The sequence below is a fragment of the Leucoraja erinacea genome, chromosome 10, assembly GCF_028641065.1.
Source record: "Leucoraja erinacea ecotype New England chromosome 10, Leri_hhj_1, whole genome shotgun sequence".
Lineage (NCBI taxonomy): Eukaryota > Metazoa > Chordata > Chondrichthyes > Rajiformes > Rajidae > Leucoraja > Leucoraja erinaceus.
In genome coordinates this window covers 22607290-22623024 of record NC_073386.1, presented here as the reverse complement: position 1 = coordinate 22623024, position 15735 = coordinate 22607290, and the positions used below count along the sequence as shown (strand labels likewise).

General features: G+C 42.1%; 1 protein-coding gene across 1 annotated transcript in view; it reads left to right on the top strand.

Annotated features, from left to right (window-relative positions):
- Nucleotides 1-15735, top strand: part of ccdc17 (coiled-coil domain containing 17) — a 56845-nt gene that overhangs the window by 15650 nt on the left and 25460 nt on the right. Inside the window, exons 7-9 of the mRNA XM_055641685.1 lie at nucleotides 3715-3842; nucleotides 3969-4091; nucleotides 15482-15708. Coding sequence (XP_055497660.1) covers nucleotides 3715-3842; nucleotides 3969-4091; nucleotides 15482-15708 — 478 coding nt within the window. The remainder of the gene's footprint in view (nucleotides 1-3714; nucleotides 3843-3968; nucleotides 4092-15481; nucleotides 15709-15735) is intronic.

Sequence of the window (15735 nt, the reverse complement as noted above, 5' to 3'; positions counted from 1 at the left end):
TAGAGTAAGTAGTTGCAGCGGGTTCAATAACAACATTTGACATGCATCAGGGCAGGTACATGGATAAGAAGGTTCAGAAGAATATGGGCCAAATGCAGGAAAATGGGACTTGCGTCATTGGACATTTAGTCGGAATGGAAACGTTGGGGCAAACTGTCTGTTTCTATGCTGAATGACTAGAACTCTAAGACTTGATACTCATGTTACAGTTGAACCAGCCCTAAAGGTTCATCATGACCTCCATGTACTCTGTGCCTGTTTATATAGCACAGGATTTCATATGCTTTTCAAATCACTTTCGCTACCTACAATATGCTGCCAATTTCAACTATTTCTGTGAACTTATTCCCATTTCTCTTTTATTAGTGTCCTTGTATTTTACTTTAGACTTTAGAGATACAGCGCGAAAACAGGCCTTTCTGCCCGTTGAGTCTGCGCCGACCAGCGATCACCCTGTACACTAACACTATTCTACACACTTTGGAGTGTGGGAGGAAACTGGAGCACTCAGAGAAAATCCACGAGGTCACAGGGAGAACGTATGAACTCTGTACAGATAGCACCCGTAGTCAGGATCGAACTCGGGTCTCTAGTACTGCAAGGCAGAAACTCTACCACTATGCCATTGTGCTGCCCCACATATTGCACTCCCTTGAATTGCTTGTAGAAGGTCCATTTCTATCAAAGTGTACGATTTTGCACTTTAAATATTTTCTGCTTACCTTTTCTCCAGCCTAATTCCTCTTGAAATCTATTACGATCTTCCTAGATTTCACATGTTCAAACTTTGTCAACTGCATGTTTGGAAATTATGTTCTGAAGTATTGGTTGTTATATGAAGAACAGTCTTGGTACTGTCCCTGAGGAAGTAAAGCCATGCACCTTCTTCCAGACTGACAGACAACTGTTCACTGCCGCTCTTATATTCTGTCACATGATCGTTTTCCTACCTATGTTGCCACTGCCTCTTATTCATGAGTTTATTAAATGTTTTTCCTAATTCCATATACACCACCATATTTGCATTTCTCTTATCAGCCCTTACCGGAGGGGAATCAAGAACCAGAAGACTTAGAAACCTCAAGGGAAACCTTTTCACACGGAGTGTGGTGGGTTTATGGAACAAGCTGCTGAGATAGCTGATGTTGCTATAACAACATTTAAAAGACTTTTTGACAGGTGCATGGACAGGAAAGGTTTAGAGGGTTATGGGCGAAACACTGGCAGGTGGGACTTCTGTGAATGCGGCACCTTGGTCGGCATGGGCAAGTTGGGCTGAAGGGCTTGTTGCTGTGCTGTATGGCTATGTGACTCCGTAACCTTGTCGAAGGAACACGCTATCAAAAAAGCAAAAGGAGGCCAATACTGAAAGTAACATGTGTCCTATTGAGAACTTGGTACCTCTTAATTTACCATATGTGGAATTAACCTCCGTGACACAAATGGTTAAACAGAGAAATAAAAATTCTAACTATAATACAGCTGTGGAAGATTCATAAGCAAGAACCTTGGATTGTTTGGTCTTGTACTGTATCAAGAACTACTCCTGTCTGGGAAAGGGCAGTTTAGACTGATAAGCCCGGGCCAATAGAATTATCGAAGCCAAAACATTTCTTTGGAGCCAATGCGCTGGACAAATATAAAAGTATAAAATGAAGAAAACATCGTAAGAATGGTGCACCTGGTAAATAATGTATGACAAGGGCATGACCTAGCAAGCCAATGAAGAATCAATCATGTAGATTATTACATGTCCACAGCAGTTGGCAATGAGGATAAAAAGTGGGAGGGATGAACATTGGTATTACTTTATAATGGAGAAACAGCATGCAAAATAAGCCCTTTGGCCCACCAAGCCCATGCCGATCATCGATCACTTGCACAGTTCACTAGTTCTATATTTTATCCCACTTTCCCTTCCACTCTCTACTCTCTACACGTTAGGCACAATTTTATGGAGGCCAATTTTAAAGCGATTTTTAAGACATTTGGATAGATGGGAAGTGTTTAGATTGATATGGGCCAAATGTAGGCAAGTGGGACGGACAAGCCCAGAATGCCAACATGATCGGCAAGGACAAGGTGGACCATACTGTTTCCATGCGGTACAGTTCTAACTCCTAGTAATTGCAAAAGACACTTATATCTTAATTTTTTTAAAAATAAATTGTACAGTGAACCTCGTTGGTTTAAATAGTGCAGAAAATAAACAAGTACTCTGGACCCCTTGCTCCAGTCACAAACCTACTCATGTTCCTAGCCCCTGGAGAACTGGACCTCAACCCTGGCTGCACTCCAGACCACAGCTCTGGGCACCTGCACTGCCTGCACTCCAATTTCCCAGCTCACATTCAGCATTGAGTAAGCCAGGTGCCAGAGTACCAGATGTTTCAACTGTTTGGATGTTGGATTATTGGACTTTTACTATAAATTGGATGACTATTCAAGGGGATAGACAATTGGAGGACCACATCTCATATTTTGCTTGGGCAGCTTACAGACCAGTGGTATGAATATTGATTTCTATCACTTCAGGTAGCCCCGGCATTCCCTCGCTCTCTATCCCTCCCCCACCCAAGTCGCACTAGCTTCTCGTTTTCATCCTACGAACAGCTAACAATGGCCTTTTTCCTTTATCATCGTTACTTTTTTGCATATCTTTCATTCATTGTTCTTTATCTCTCCACATCACCGCCTATATCTCTCGTTTCTCTGATCCCTAACCAGTCTGAAGAAGGGTCTCGACCCGAAACATGACCCATTCCTTCTCTCCCGCTGAGTTACTCCAGCTTTTTTGTGTTCATCTTCGGTTTAAACCAGCATCTACAGTTCCTTCTTACACACTATTCAAAGGGAAATTGAATAACATATGGACAGTTAGGTAAATGGAGCAAAATAGGTGGTGCTTCATTGAGTTCAGGGTTTGAAGGATTCAATCGCTATCTTGTGAAATGTTATGATCCACTTAATTTGAATTTGACTCTCAACATTAAAAAATTTAAAAAATGAAGTGTTGAATGACGGCTGATCGTTCAGTTTCTGTGGCAAGAGAAAATTAGATGTTTAGTGTGTGTCTTCATATATACTTTTCATTAGGTTTTATATTTACTTGGTGACAAAGTATTCAGAGGCTGATATTCAATCAATCAATCAACCTTTATTGTCATCTTGCAAGCAACAGTTGTACAGTGCAAAAAGAAAATACTTTTCCCAGGGAATAGCGGAGCATCGCACATGAAATTTAAAAGGTTTCACACATAATAACACTAAAAACAATCCAGTCCCTGATGGAACAGTATAAATAAATAGTTAAAAGCAGGTAAAACACAACGTTAAAATACAATAAACCAATCATAAAAATGTCCAGGGCAGCTGATTTGAGTGGCCAGTGCCAGTTATTAAAGTGTCCGTGCCAGCTGCAGAATCAAGTGACTGTGAGTACAGAGTGACTGTTTAGCAGCCTCACAGCCTGTGGTAGGAAGCTGTTTAGCAGTCTTGTAGTCCGGGCTTTGATGCTTCGATATCTCTTGCCTGATGGCAGGAGATCCAGGTGTATGTGGAGGGGGTGCAGTTTGTCCTTAGCAATTCTCTGAACTTTTTTCAGACAGCGGCTCCTGATTTCCTGTGGACTTCAGTACAAATGAAGATATCTTAGTGGAGGGTTAAAAGTGGAGACTTAGCAAATGCCCGAATCATAGTTTCTTTCTTTTTCAGAGCACTGAAACTAATCTACATTCAGAATGGTGGGAATGATCCTGCTATCCTTGCCCAGATGAGTGGTCTTCAGGCAGAGGCTCAACATCTGGAGAAGTCCATTCGTCAACCAAAAGAGAGAAAGAAAAGTCTGTAAAGATACACCAAATTTATAGAAATCTAAAACACCATTTTATTTTTGGAAAAATTAATGTTGCAGTAGAAATGATTATTGTCCTGCTGCCTAACAGTAACTGTTGCATTCTTCAATACAGAACACGAGCCACCTCATAAATCACTGGATGCTGAGCTCCTGGCTGTGGAACTTGAGAACCAGCTCCTGGAAGATGAAATACTGAAACTAAAGTTCCAAAGGGAAAGGAGGAAGCCTGTTGATGGTAGGTCTTGGACTGTCAGAAATGGGCTCATGCATACTACATGAATAACTTAATGTACTTGAGTAACAGTGGAGGAACAATCTGCTATTTTGAAATTAAGCAATTATGAGTAAAATTCCTTTTAAATTTCCAATCTTCATTAAAATTAATTTGATATGATTGATGACATTTGTTAAAAAGATTAATTGTAAAATCAAAGATTAATTGTAAAATCTTTCTAGTTGGAAGGGTCCTGCTGAAATAATTTGAGTTTGACACTAATTCTGGGTCGTCAGGGTGACAGAAGTGAAAGGACTCGGAGTCGAAGGTGATTGCAACTTGGGATTTTAATTTGTTGACACTACCTGCGAGTGATATAGAGATATTCTTTGCTGTCTGCCACCACAATGAATGATGCATGTAGATGTGCAGGAAATCCATCCGTTTCAAGTTTTGAGAAGGATACTTAAAGGTCACAGGTATCTTAAGGGAGAACAGAGAATGTAGCACACGAACAGTCCCTTTGGCCCAGGGTATCGTTGCCAAATGAAATGCCAAATTAAAATAACCACATCTGCCTGCATTCGCTCTATATCTCTTCATTCTCTGCATATCTATGTGCCTACCAAAAGCTTCTTAAATCCATCTCTTGAATCGGCTACCAACACCAATCATGGCAGAGGATTGACCTTATCCTTGACCTATAGCTGTGCCGTCTAATATTTAGTATTTTCACCTGAGAATAAGGTTTTAACTGTCTATCCCGTCTAAACTTATCATACTTTTAGAAACTTCTATTAGGTTTCCAGTCAGCCTCTGACGGCCCAGAGAAAACAATTCAAGTTTGTCCAACCTTTCCATATAACTAATACCTTCTAATCCAGACAGCATCCTGGTAAACCTCTTCTACACCCACTCCAAAGCCTCCACTTCCTTCCTGAAATGGGGTGAACAGCACTGCACCACATTATTCCAAATGCAGCCAAACCCAAAGTTTTATAAAGCTACAGCATGACTTCCTGACTCTATACACAATACCTCAACCAAACATATCATACACTGTCTTAAAACACAGAATTATATCATCATAATGCTGTACAGTATGGAAACCGGCATTTTGGCACAGCTTATCCATCCAGGTTTGCAAGCTGGGCTAGTCGCATTTGGCCCATATCCCTCTAAACCTTTCCCATCCATATATTTGTCCAAATGTCTCTTAAAAAACATAATTGTATCTGCTTAGATTACTTCTTCTGGCAGTTCATTCCAGAGACGGACTGCCCTCTGAGTGAAATATTTGCCCCTGCTGTCCCTCTTAAACATTCCCTTCTCATCTCAAGCCTATCCCCTCTAGTTGTAGAATCATCTACCCATGAACAAAAGTGAGCATTTACTTTACCCATGCCCTTGTGGGTGAAATAACAGGTTGTGCATCTGTTGTGGTTGTGGTAGAGTGGGTGAAAGCTGGTAGGCTGAAGGATGAATAGAAGTGAACCAAAGGAGAAGCAAAATAAAAGCCAGGTGTTTTTAAAGATGGGACATAGAAAAAATTGCAAATGAAGGTCTGTTGCTGTGCCTCCAAAGGTATACAGTATATCTGAAGATAAATGTTAGCTGAAAAAAATGTCAGATTATTACAGAAGCTTTTAATGGCCAGTATTAGCAATTTTTGACAAAGATTCATTATGATGTAATCATAGTACCCGAATGCACTGTACTCGTTGAAAATGTATTTTAAGTAAATGTAAGTATATTGTATACATATGTTTGCTAGATTTATTATATACATGCATCTCAATATATTTTTGGAAAATCTATTTTGCATTACTGAAATATAATTGCACCCGAGTCCTTCAAAGAATTGAATATTCTTGCTTGTTCCTGCTTGTTGGTCTGTGCATGTGCTGTACATTGAGTTGTAGCTATTGTAAAATGTTTTTAAATTACAATATTTTTCAGTGCTTAAATATCAAAATGAATCTAATTTAAACCAATAAGAATTATATACATATTATCATTTGTGTTTGTGTGTGAAAAAATTGTAATAATCGATTCATCTGTTAATTGTAATTCTTAGAAATATTTAATAAAGTATTTTGGAATAGGATAAATTGTCTGTTGTTAATAACCATATAACATATAACCATATAACAATTACAGCACGGAAACAGGCCATCTCGACCCTTCTAGTCTGTGCCGAACACGTATTCTCCCCTAGTCCCATACATCTGCGTTCAGACCATAACCCTCCATACCTTTCCCGTCCATATAACTATCCAATTTATTTTTAAATGATAAAAACGAACCTGCCTCCACCACCTTCACTGGAAGCTCATTCCACACAGCCACCACTCTCTGAGTAAAGAAGTCCCCCCTCATGTTACCCCTAAACTTCTGTCCCTTAATTCTCAAGTCATGTCCCTTTGTTTGAATCTTCCCTACTCTCAGTGGGAAAAGCTTATCCACGTCAACTCTGTCTATCCCTCTCATCATTTTAAAGACCTCTATCAAGTCCCCCCTTAACCTTCTGTGCTCCAAAGAATAAAGCCCTAACTTGTTCAACCTTTCTCTGTAACTTAGTTGCTGAAACCCAGGCAACATTCTAGTAAATTCTAGTAAATCTCCTCTGTACTCTCTCTATTTTGTTGACATCCTTCCTATAATTAGGCGACCAAAATTGTACACCATACTCCAAAATTGGCCTCACCAATGCCTTGTACAATTTTAACATTACATCCCAACATCTATACTCAATGCTCTGATTTATAAAGGCCAGCACACCAAAAGCTTTCTTTACCACCCTATCTACATGAGATTCCACTTTCAGGGAACTGTGCACAGTTATTCCCAGATCCCTCTGTTCACCTGCATTCTTCAATTCCTTACCATTTACCATGTATACCATTAATAAGTCAATATTCAATAGAAAAATTTAAAAATGACCTAAGAAAGAATGGAATGAGAAAAGACCAATCATTCCATAAATCCGTTTCTCACAAAAGAGCCAAGCAATCACCTCAAACAACTGTAACCATCTATTTAATATAACGTTCTGAAACGGGTCTTCCTCTTCGCTCACTGAACGTAAATTACGTCCTATGTAATTTTATTTGATGTCTTTACGGGATGAGATTTTCATGCTCTGAAACAAGCAAGCTGTAAATAAGTATATGACACAGTCTGGAGTTTAAAGATCTTTAATTGATACACTTAATATAGCGGTACAGCAGGTTGTTAGTTGCTAGTTCATCATTACTGCTTGTGTAGGAAGTGGGCATTAATATAAAGCATACAGTAAGGTGGGGTTAGTGATGCTATTTATACTATGATTGGTTCGTATGCAATAACCAATCTACATCCTTCCCCGTAAAGAGCGAATATAGTTAAATACATATGCGATTCTCGAATTTAAACATACTTGCCGTGTCTGTCAGGCGGTCTACTAATGCGGCCCAAATGCGTACGGACCAACCCCTCTCCCGCCGCGCCAGAAAAGTTAGTGGGGGAGGGAGGCAGTGAACCCAGAAGTGAGAAAGCTGCTGGGGATACTTGAGGCGACCGTTAGGGAAAGTATGCGGGGAGAGGTAGTGCTGTTGTTACACAGAGCCACCGGTCGCGGCGGAGAACAGGACATGCAGGGACTAGTGGTGCCAGCATCAGCAGACGGCTGGAACAATAAAGGTGGAGCAAAGGGATCGGCTGGTGGAGGACGTGGTTCCTTTACAGACAGCAAGTGTTGGTGGCTCCGTCGTACAAGGCAGGTGCGGGGTTGCTTAGACGGGCCAACAACGCAACCTAGACGGGACACTCCCAAAAGTAGTTTGCAAGCAGACGACTTGGCCCCGCAGCAGTGGTTTTAGCAGTTTGCTGGATGTCATATGATTGTTTCTGAATGTTGTGTTTCTCCTGGATGCGCTTCTGGACCGCGGCTGGCTTCAGCACCCGTGGCACCAGCTTCAGCTGGGCGATTGGTATCGGTGGTCTCGATGTTCTGGACATCAGGCATTGGGCTTGTGAGCCCAGGACCCCGTCTCTAGCGATGTTTCTGAGGTTTAAGAGGTCTCGATACACATCGGATTTGGCCAGGTAGGCGCGTTCCATTTGTTGTTTTGCGCTCCTGACGGCCCGTTCAGCAAGCCCATTACTTTGAAGGTATTCGGGGCTGCTTGTGACATGGTGGAAGTTCCATCGGTTGGCAAAGTGTTTGAATGCGTGGCTGTTAAATTGTCTTCCATTGTCAGTTTACAGACGGACAGGTGTGCTGAATGTGGAAAAGTGGCTCTGTGGCTTTTGAATGACAATAGACAATAGGTGCAGGAGTAGGCCATTCAGCCCTTTGAGCCAGCATCGCCATTCAATGTGATCATGGCTGATCATCCCCAATCAGTATCCCATTCCTGCCTTTTCTCCATATCCCCTGACTCTGCTATCTTTAAGAGCCCTATCCAGCTCTCTCTTGAAAGCATCCAGAGAACCTGCCTCCACCGCCCTCTGAGGCAGAGAATTCCACACACTCACAACTCTCTGTGAGAAAAAGTTTTTCCTCGTCTCCGTTCCAAATGGCTTATCCCTTATTCTTTAACTGTGGCCCCTGGTTCTGGACTCACCCAACATCGGGAACATGTTTCCTGCCTCCAGCATATCCAAACCCTTAACAATCTTATATGTTTCAATAAGATATCCTCTCTTCCTTCTAAACTCCAGAGTGTACAAGCCCAGCTGCTTCATTCTCTCAGCATATGACAGTCCCGCCATCCCTGGAATTAACCTTGTAAACCTATGCTGCACTCCCTCAATAGCAAGAATGTCCTTCCTCAAATTACGGGAACCAAAACTGCACACAATACTCCAGGTGTGGTCTCACTAGGGCTCTGTACAACTGCAGTAGGACCTCTTGGCTCCTATACTCGACGACTCTTATTATAAAGGCCAACATGCCATTCGCTTTCTTCACTGCCTGCTGTACCTGCATGCTTACTTTCATAGACTGATGAACAAGGACCCCCAGATCCCGCTGTACTTCCCCTTTTCCCAACTTGACACCATTTAGATAGTAATCTGCCTTCCTGTTTTTGCTACCACCAAGTGGATAACCTCACATTTCTCCACATTAAACGTCATCTGCCATGCATCCGCCCACTCCCCCAACCTGTCCAAGTCACCCTGCATTCTCATAGCATAGACAGTTCACACTGCCACCCAGCTTTGTGTCATCTACAAATTTGCTAATGTTACTTTGAATCCCATTTCTGATGTGATAGAGGGCAGTGAATCAAGTTCGAAATAGTTCGAGTAGGAGTCGACCAGGACTAGATAATGTTTACCATGACATTCGAAAATGTCTACCGCCACCGACGTCCAAGGCAGTGCCGTTGGGGGTTGTTGTAGCAGAGGCTGTTTCTGTTGGTGTGGCGCCAAACTGTTGCAGTTGGGACAAGAGGCTGTCTTGTCCCGTATGTACTTGGTCATGCCAGGCCAGTAGAACATGTTCTGTGCGTGGGCCAATGTGGCACCGGTACCTGGGTGACCAAGGATGAAACGATCACGACATTGTGGGCCTTAACTATGACACCGTCCTGTATTACCAGCTCATTGTGGAAGAACGGCTGCACCTCCAGTGGTGTGCTGGATTGACTGTCTGGCTGGTCTCTTTTGATTAGTCTAGGCGGCGCAAGCGTTCCGTGGGAATGAAGGTGGGAGCGCTGGCCAGCTTGGACTTTAAAGAGTCAAATGCTTGTTGATGCTACTAGAACCAGGTCCAGGCAGTGTCCTTCCGAGTGAGTTGTCTCAGTGGCGAACTTAGTTCACTGAGGTTCGGTATAAACTTTCCCAGATAGTTCACCATACCCAGGAAGCGTTGTAGGCTTAACACGTCGGTGGGGGCTGGCATTTCTGTGATGGCAGCAGTCTTCTTCGGGTCGGGCTTAAGGCCATCAGAAGTGAAAACGTGTCCAACATATGTGACCTCTGGAACCCTGAACTTGCATTTATTAGGGTTGAATTTCAGGTTGATCTCACATGCCCGGTCCATAACAAGATTTAGGTTGTTGTCATGCTCTGCTGTGTCTTTGCCATAAACAAGGATGTCATCCACGATGATGCACACGGGAGTCCTTGGAACAGCTGTTCCATGTTTCTTTGAAAGACTTCGCTTCGAGTTGATGCCGAATGGCATCCTGAGAAATTTAAATCTGCCAAACGGTGTGGCAAAATATGGTCAGGTTTGATGACTCGTCATCTAGTGGTATCTGTCAAAACAAACTTTTTGCGTCAAGGACGGAAAATGCTGTTACGCGCCCAATCTGTGCAGCGATGTCCTCGACAGTTCTCATCGGATAATGCGTCTTGACGTCAAACGCAGCGTCTTGACGGCGTCGCCTAGCCCATGGTGTTGCGCAATGACGTCACCACGTGGCGTTGCATGATGACGTCACCGCCCGATGCCGTGCGACACCCAAATTCAGTCGGCCCGCCTCCTGCCCCGCTGATTGGTAAGTATGACGCAAATTACATCACGCTTGAACTTAGCGCGAACTCCGCTTCTGTTTGGTCGCGCCAAACGCATGCAATCGCATGCAAGTGGGACGGGCCCTTTACGCGACTGTTTGGGATGAAATGTGACATAGGCCCTTGCATCCTTCTCCAGACCCTCTCCACAAATCTATGCTCTGCAAAGCAGTGGACAATCATCTCTCCATAGCAGCCCTCAAGATGGCAACATGCATTGTAGGCTCTGGCAACAGATACTTCTTAGCTTATTCACACTATCCAAATGTAGGCAACCTTTTCCTTTGCTCAACTTTAGTCCTTCCTTGGACTGCTGCACTGTTGACAAAGAGCAGCTAATGCCTTGCAACTTTTCACCCATGTAACCTTCACCATGAGCAAGTGAGAGGAAGGAAATACACATTATAAATAAAGGTAATAGTTATTGTATATCTGGCCATTGTATGTCTTTTGTAGAACTGTTCTGGAATGTTTGATACCAAATAAAATTATGCCCAATTGCTGCTTAATGCAGAGGAGTCTGATCTCTCAGGAAAAACTCCACATTTAATATCCATGTGCACATTAAACATTTTCATTAACATTCTTCTCACATAAATTGTCATTTGTAGTTCAGAATATCTAACATCAGTTCCTGCAGTTCATTGCATAACCATTTTTTTTTGGAGGGGAAATGGCAAATATACTTCCAAATAAATGTCATTTGAGGCCAAATTCAACATTTTCTAACCTCTTCAAACTCCCCTGCTGCTCAAAATGTGAGCAGCTGTCAGAATTGCAGTATTTTTTTTCATTGCAGCATTCATCTTTATTTCAGCCTTGTTTACATTCTGTTATTTTTTTTAAAGCAGCAAATTTGTCACTCTGATTGCTTGGTTTCGTAGCATTCTCTAAACCCATTTCAAGGACAGATAATCTGTCTAGCAAATCAGCAGATGGTGGGGGAATGACTCATAACATCAACAAGACTTCCAATTAGATTAGTCACCAGCTGTTTAACCCTGATCTCCTCGGTGCTATTTTTATCTTCTGAAACCCATTTTAAGGAATGTTTTAAGACAAACTAGCTGTTTCCAAAATGTATTGACCCTTGCTTTCACTAGTAATTGCTTTCTGCCAGTGACTAAAATATAGTCCTGATAACTTTCCAGCATTGGTTTAAAAATAAAATTATCACCAAATCAGTTTGGTGATTGCATCAGAGAATTTGAATTATTTGATGCCATTCTGATTGTTGAACAATTTTCATGTATAAAATGATTACAAAGCAGAAAATGGTCTAATAAAAAAATGACAGACCTATTTGGAGGAGGTATTGATCAATCTACAAATACGGTTTTATTAAGAGTCTTGGAGTGAACAGTTCCGTTCACCCAGCTAGACGAAAGATGTCATTAAACTGGAAAGTGTGCAAAAAAGATTTATGAGATTGTTATGATTCTGGAGGGTTTGAGTGATAAGAAGTGATTGGAAAAGCTGGTTAGTTTGTCCTCTGGAGCGTAGGACACTGAGAGGAGACCATGTAGGGGTTTATAAAATCATGTGAGGCATAGATAAGGTAAACACCCACAATCTTTTTTCCAGTGCTAGCAAGTTTAAAGCGAGAGGGCATAGGTTAAAGGTGTGAGGGGAAAGCATTCAAGAGGAAGTGAGAGGTGATTTATGACATATAAAAGACACTTGGATACGTACATGGTTAGGAAGGGTTTAGAGCCATAGTCATAGAGTGATCCACTGTGGAAACAGGCTCTTCGGCCCACACCGCCCAACAATGTCCCAGCTACATTAGTCCCACTTGCCTGTGCTTGGTCCATATCCCTCCAAACCTGTCCTATCCATGTACCTGTCTAACTGTTTCTTAAGTGATGGGATAGTCCCAGTCCCAACTACCTCCTCTGGCAGTTTGTTCCATACACCCACAACCATTTGTGTGAAAAAGTTACCCCTCAGTTTCCTACTAAATCCTTTCTGTTTCACCTTGAACCTATGTCCTCTGGTCCTCAATTCCCCTACTCTGGGCAAGAGAAACTATACATCTACCCGATCTATTCCTCTCATGATTTTGTACATGTATTTGGAGCAATTATAGGCCACGTGAGGCAAGTGAGACAAGCTTGATTAGGCATCTTGGACTACATGGATGAGCTGGGCTGAAGGGCCTGTTTCCATATTGTATCGCTCCATGGTTGAATGAAAAGGAAGCTCAGGGGTGGAAATGCAAACCATGGGCATGAACTGAGAGAGTGGGATGTGTGAAGGTGGAATCAGATTGGGGAGAGTACAGGAGAACCCATCCCCTCTCGACATCAGCAGTGGCAAGGTCAGGAAAGATCGTGCTCAGTAAAGCCTTTGCAGACCTATAAAACTAATTAGAATTAGTATTAGAATTTCTTTATTTGTCATTCAAAACAAGTTTGAACAAAATGTCATTACCATGCAGTCATAACAGTTAAAAAAGCAACAAAACACACAATTAACACCACTTAACATGAACATCCATCACAGTGACTCTCCACCAGGCACCTCCTAACTGTGATGTTAGTTGGATGATCAGCCATGATCATATTGAATGGTGGTGCAGGCTCGAAGGGCCGAATGACCTACTCCTGCACCTATTTACTATGTTTCTATGATGGAAGGTTAAAAAGTCTTATCTCTTCCTAGCCTCTGTATGAGACCCAGTGTAGCAGGTCACCGCTCAAACAGGGAATAATTCAACCTGAGGATTGTAATGCTAAGGAGCAGTGATGTGTTAGAAAAGGAATTACGATGATTAAATACCCGAGGGAGAAAATTAAAGGAGTAGTCAGGTAATGAGAGAGGTCGGAGATGCTGGAAAGAAAATAAGCCAACTTCCAAATGTGGTCTTTCCTCAGTAAAGTATGCATGTGTGGTGACTAATTATAGTGTGGCGAATGAGATGTCTGATTACTTGCATTGTCAAATGAATAAATGCTGGACGGTTAACACAAACTGACCACGAGAAATACTGGAAATAATAATTCAAACACACTTCCCAAACCCATCCAGTCCAGAAGCAAAGAGTTGGTTTATGGAGCTGGAGTTTTAATTATTTCACTTCACCGATGCTGTCTGACCTGCTAAATATTTCCAGCATTTATTCTTATTTCTGTCGTCCAAATCTGAATTTGTTGACATAAAGTATTATATAAAACAAAGGTAGACACAAAATGCTGCAGTAACTCAGCGGGACAGGCAGCATCACTGGAGCGAAGGAATGTGTGGCGTTTCGGGTTGAGACAAGTTCAGGGATACATTTATAATCTAATGTTGCTGCATCCATATGCCTTTCAGCATTTATTCATGGCTTTTATCCATGGCAAAACTGCTCTTGGACTTGAACTCCTGTGGTATTGTACATATAAGATTAGCACTGAATTATTAATTTAACATTAAATTAGTTGAAAGTTTAAAATTTACACTGCACCACCAAAATGAAAGCCACAAACTGACACAGTCCATTAATACTTGGCAACGGTGTAATTATAAAATTGATTCTCACAAAAGGGGGCCAATTTCACACCGTACCTTTTGCCGTCCTTTAAAAGAGGTTTACAGTTAATTGTACTCTGCCTGGACGTTCTTTGTAGAGCATCACATCTTGCCAGTTATGCCTGAATAAGCTTAATTGAAAGGTGCTGCATGGAAACAGGCCCTTCGACCTACTGAGTGATGGGCGAATGGATAATTCGGCTGACCATTAATCACCCATTCATACTAGTTCTGATCTCCCACTTTTGCATCCGATCCGCACACACTAAGGGCATTTTACATTGGCCAATTAATCCACATATCTTTGAGATGTGGGAGGAAACTGGAGCACCCGGAGGAATCCCATGCAGTTTTCGGGGGAACATACAAACCACACACGCCACCTGAGGTCAGGATTCAAAGCGGGTCTCTGACGGTGTGAAGTAGCTGTTCTACCATCTGCTGCACTGTGCTGCCCTGAATGTCTCTCACAACTAGTTCCGCTCATCCCTGCAATTGCAAAAATGGGCTAACTTCAAAAAAATGTTTAAATCTTTTGTCTTTTCTGATGGGATGAACTGTATTTCTGAGGCTCATTTCCGGGTAGTGGCAGATATTATGGTAAAACTTGCAAGTAATCTTGATCTTCATCCACCGCTGGATGAAACTATTTTCAGAGGTATCCATTCTCCAATAATTAGTTTTCTCTTCTTTGTATTGCTGTTGACTTGTTTACCCATCACAAATGGATAATGGTAATATATGATAAAAAAACAAAATCACAGTTGCGCTTTAAGTGATAGTTTAGAGTGAAGGTTCTCAATCCTATCAAACCAGTCCTAAAATTAAGATGCAGAATGTTGATGCTGGTATTGGATATCCAAAGTGAATATATACTTGTGGAGATTATTTTCACTATAAATAGATAATATTCAAAAATCTCAGAAGCTAAGAAATGGCCACATTCCTTTTGTCTCTGATGGGGCGTGGTTGTAATCCAATATTGTGTAAAGTGCTACAAAGTGTTTGCACATGAGCGAAACAATTGAAATAGGTCGACACAGTGAGGCCGCGGTTTACTTGCTGCCCTATAGAGGCCCAGATTCAATCCTCACTATGGGTGCTGTCTGTACAGATTTTGTACATTCTTCCTGTGACCGAGTGGGTTTTCTCCGAGTGTTCGGTTTCCCTCCCAGGCTCCAAAGACGTACAGGTTTGTAGGGTTATCCCTTGTGTGTGTATAGTGTTAGTGTATGGGATAATCACTGGTCAGCCCAGACTTGGTTGGCCTGTTTCCACATCTGTATCTCTAAAGACTAAATGCAAGTTTGAATTATAGAAAATTCACTGCAGATAATGGCATTCTGCGTGATTATAAAAGTGAAGGAATCTTCTGATTTTATTTTATATAGATTTGGAAAAGGAAATACAGGAGATGCAGCGTGAGCACGTAAACAAGATGAGTGACCTGCAAGGAGAAATTGAGATGCTAAAAAGTGAAACGCACAAAATGCGAAGAGGTTTGAGCTCACCTCAGCCACAGCCTGCTCGCTTGCCTCGTCCCCCTCCCCCCCCCCACCCCCCCCCCCCCCCACCTCCACAACTTGGTCTGAACCAACACACTTGGTTGCCTCACGTGGTAAGTACATTTTTTTTCTGTGCCATT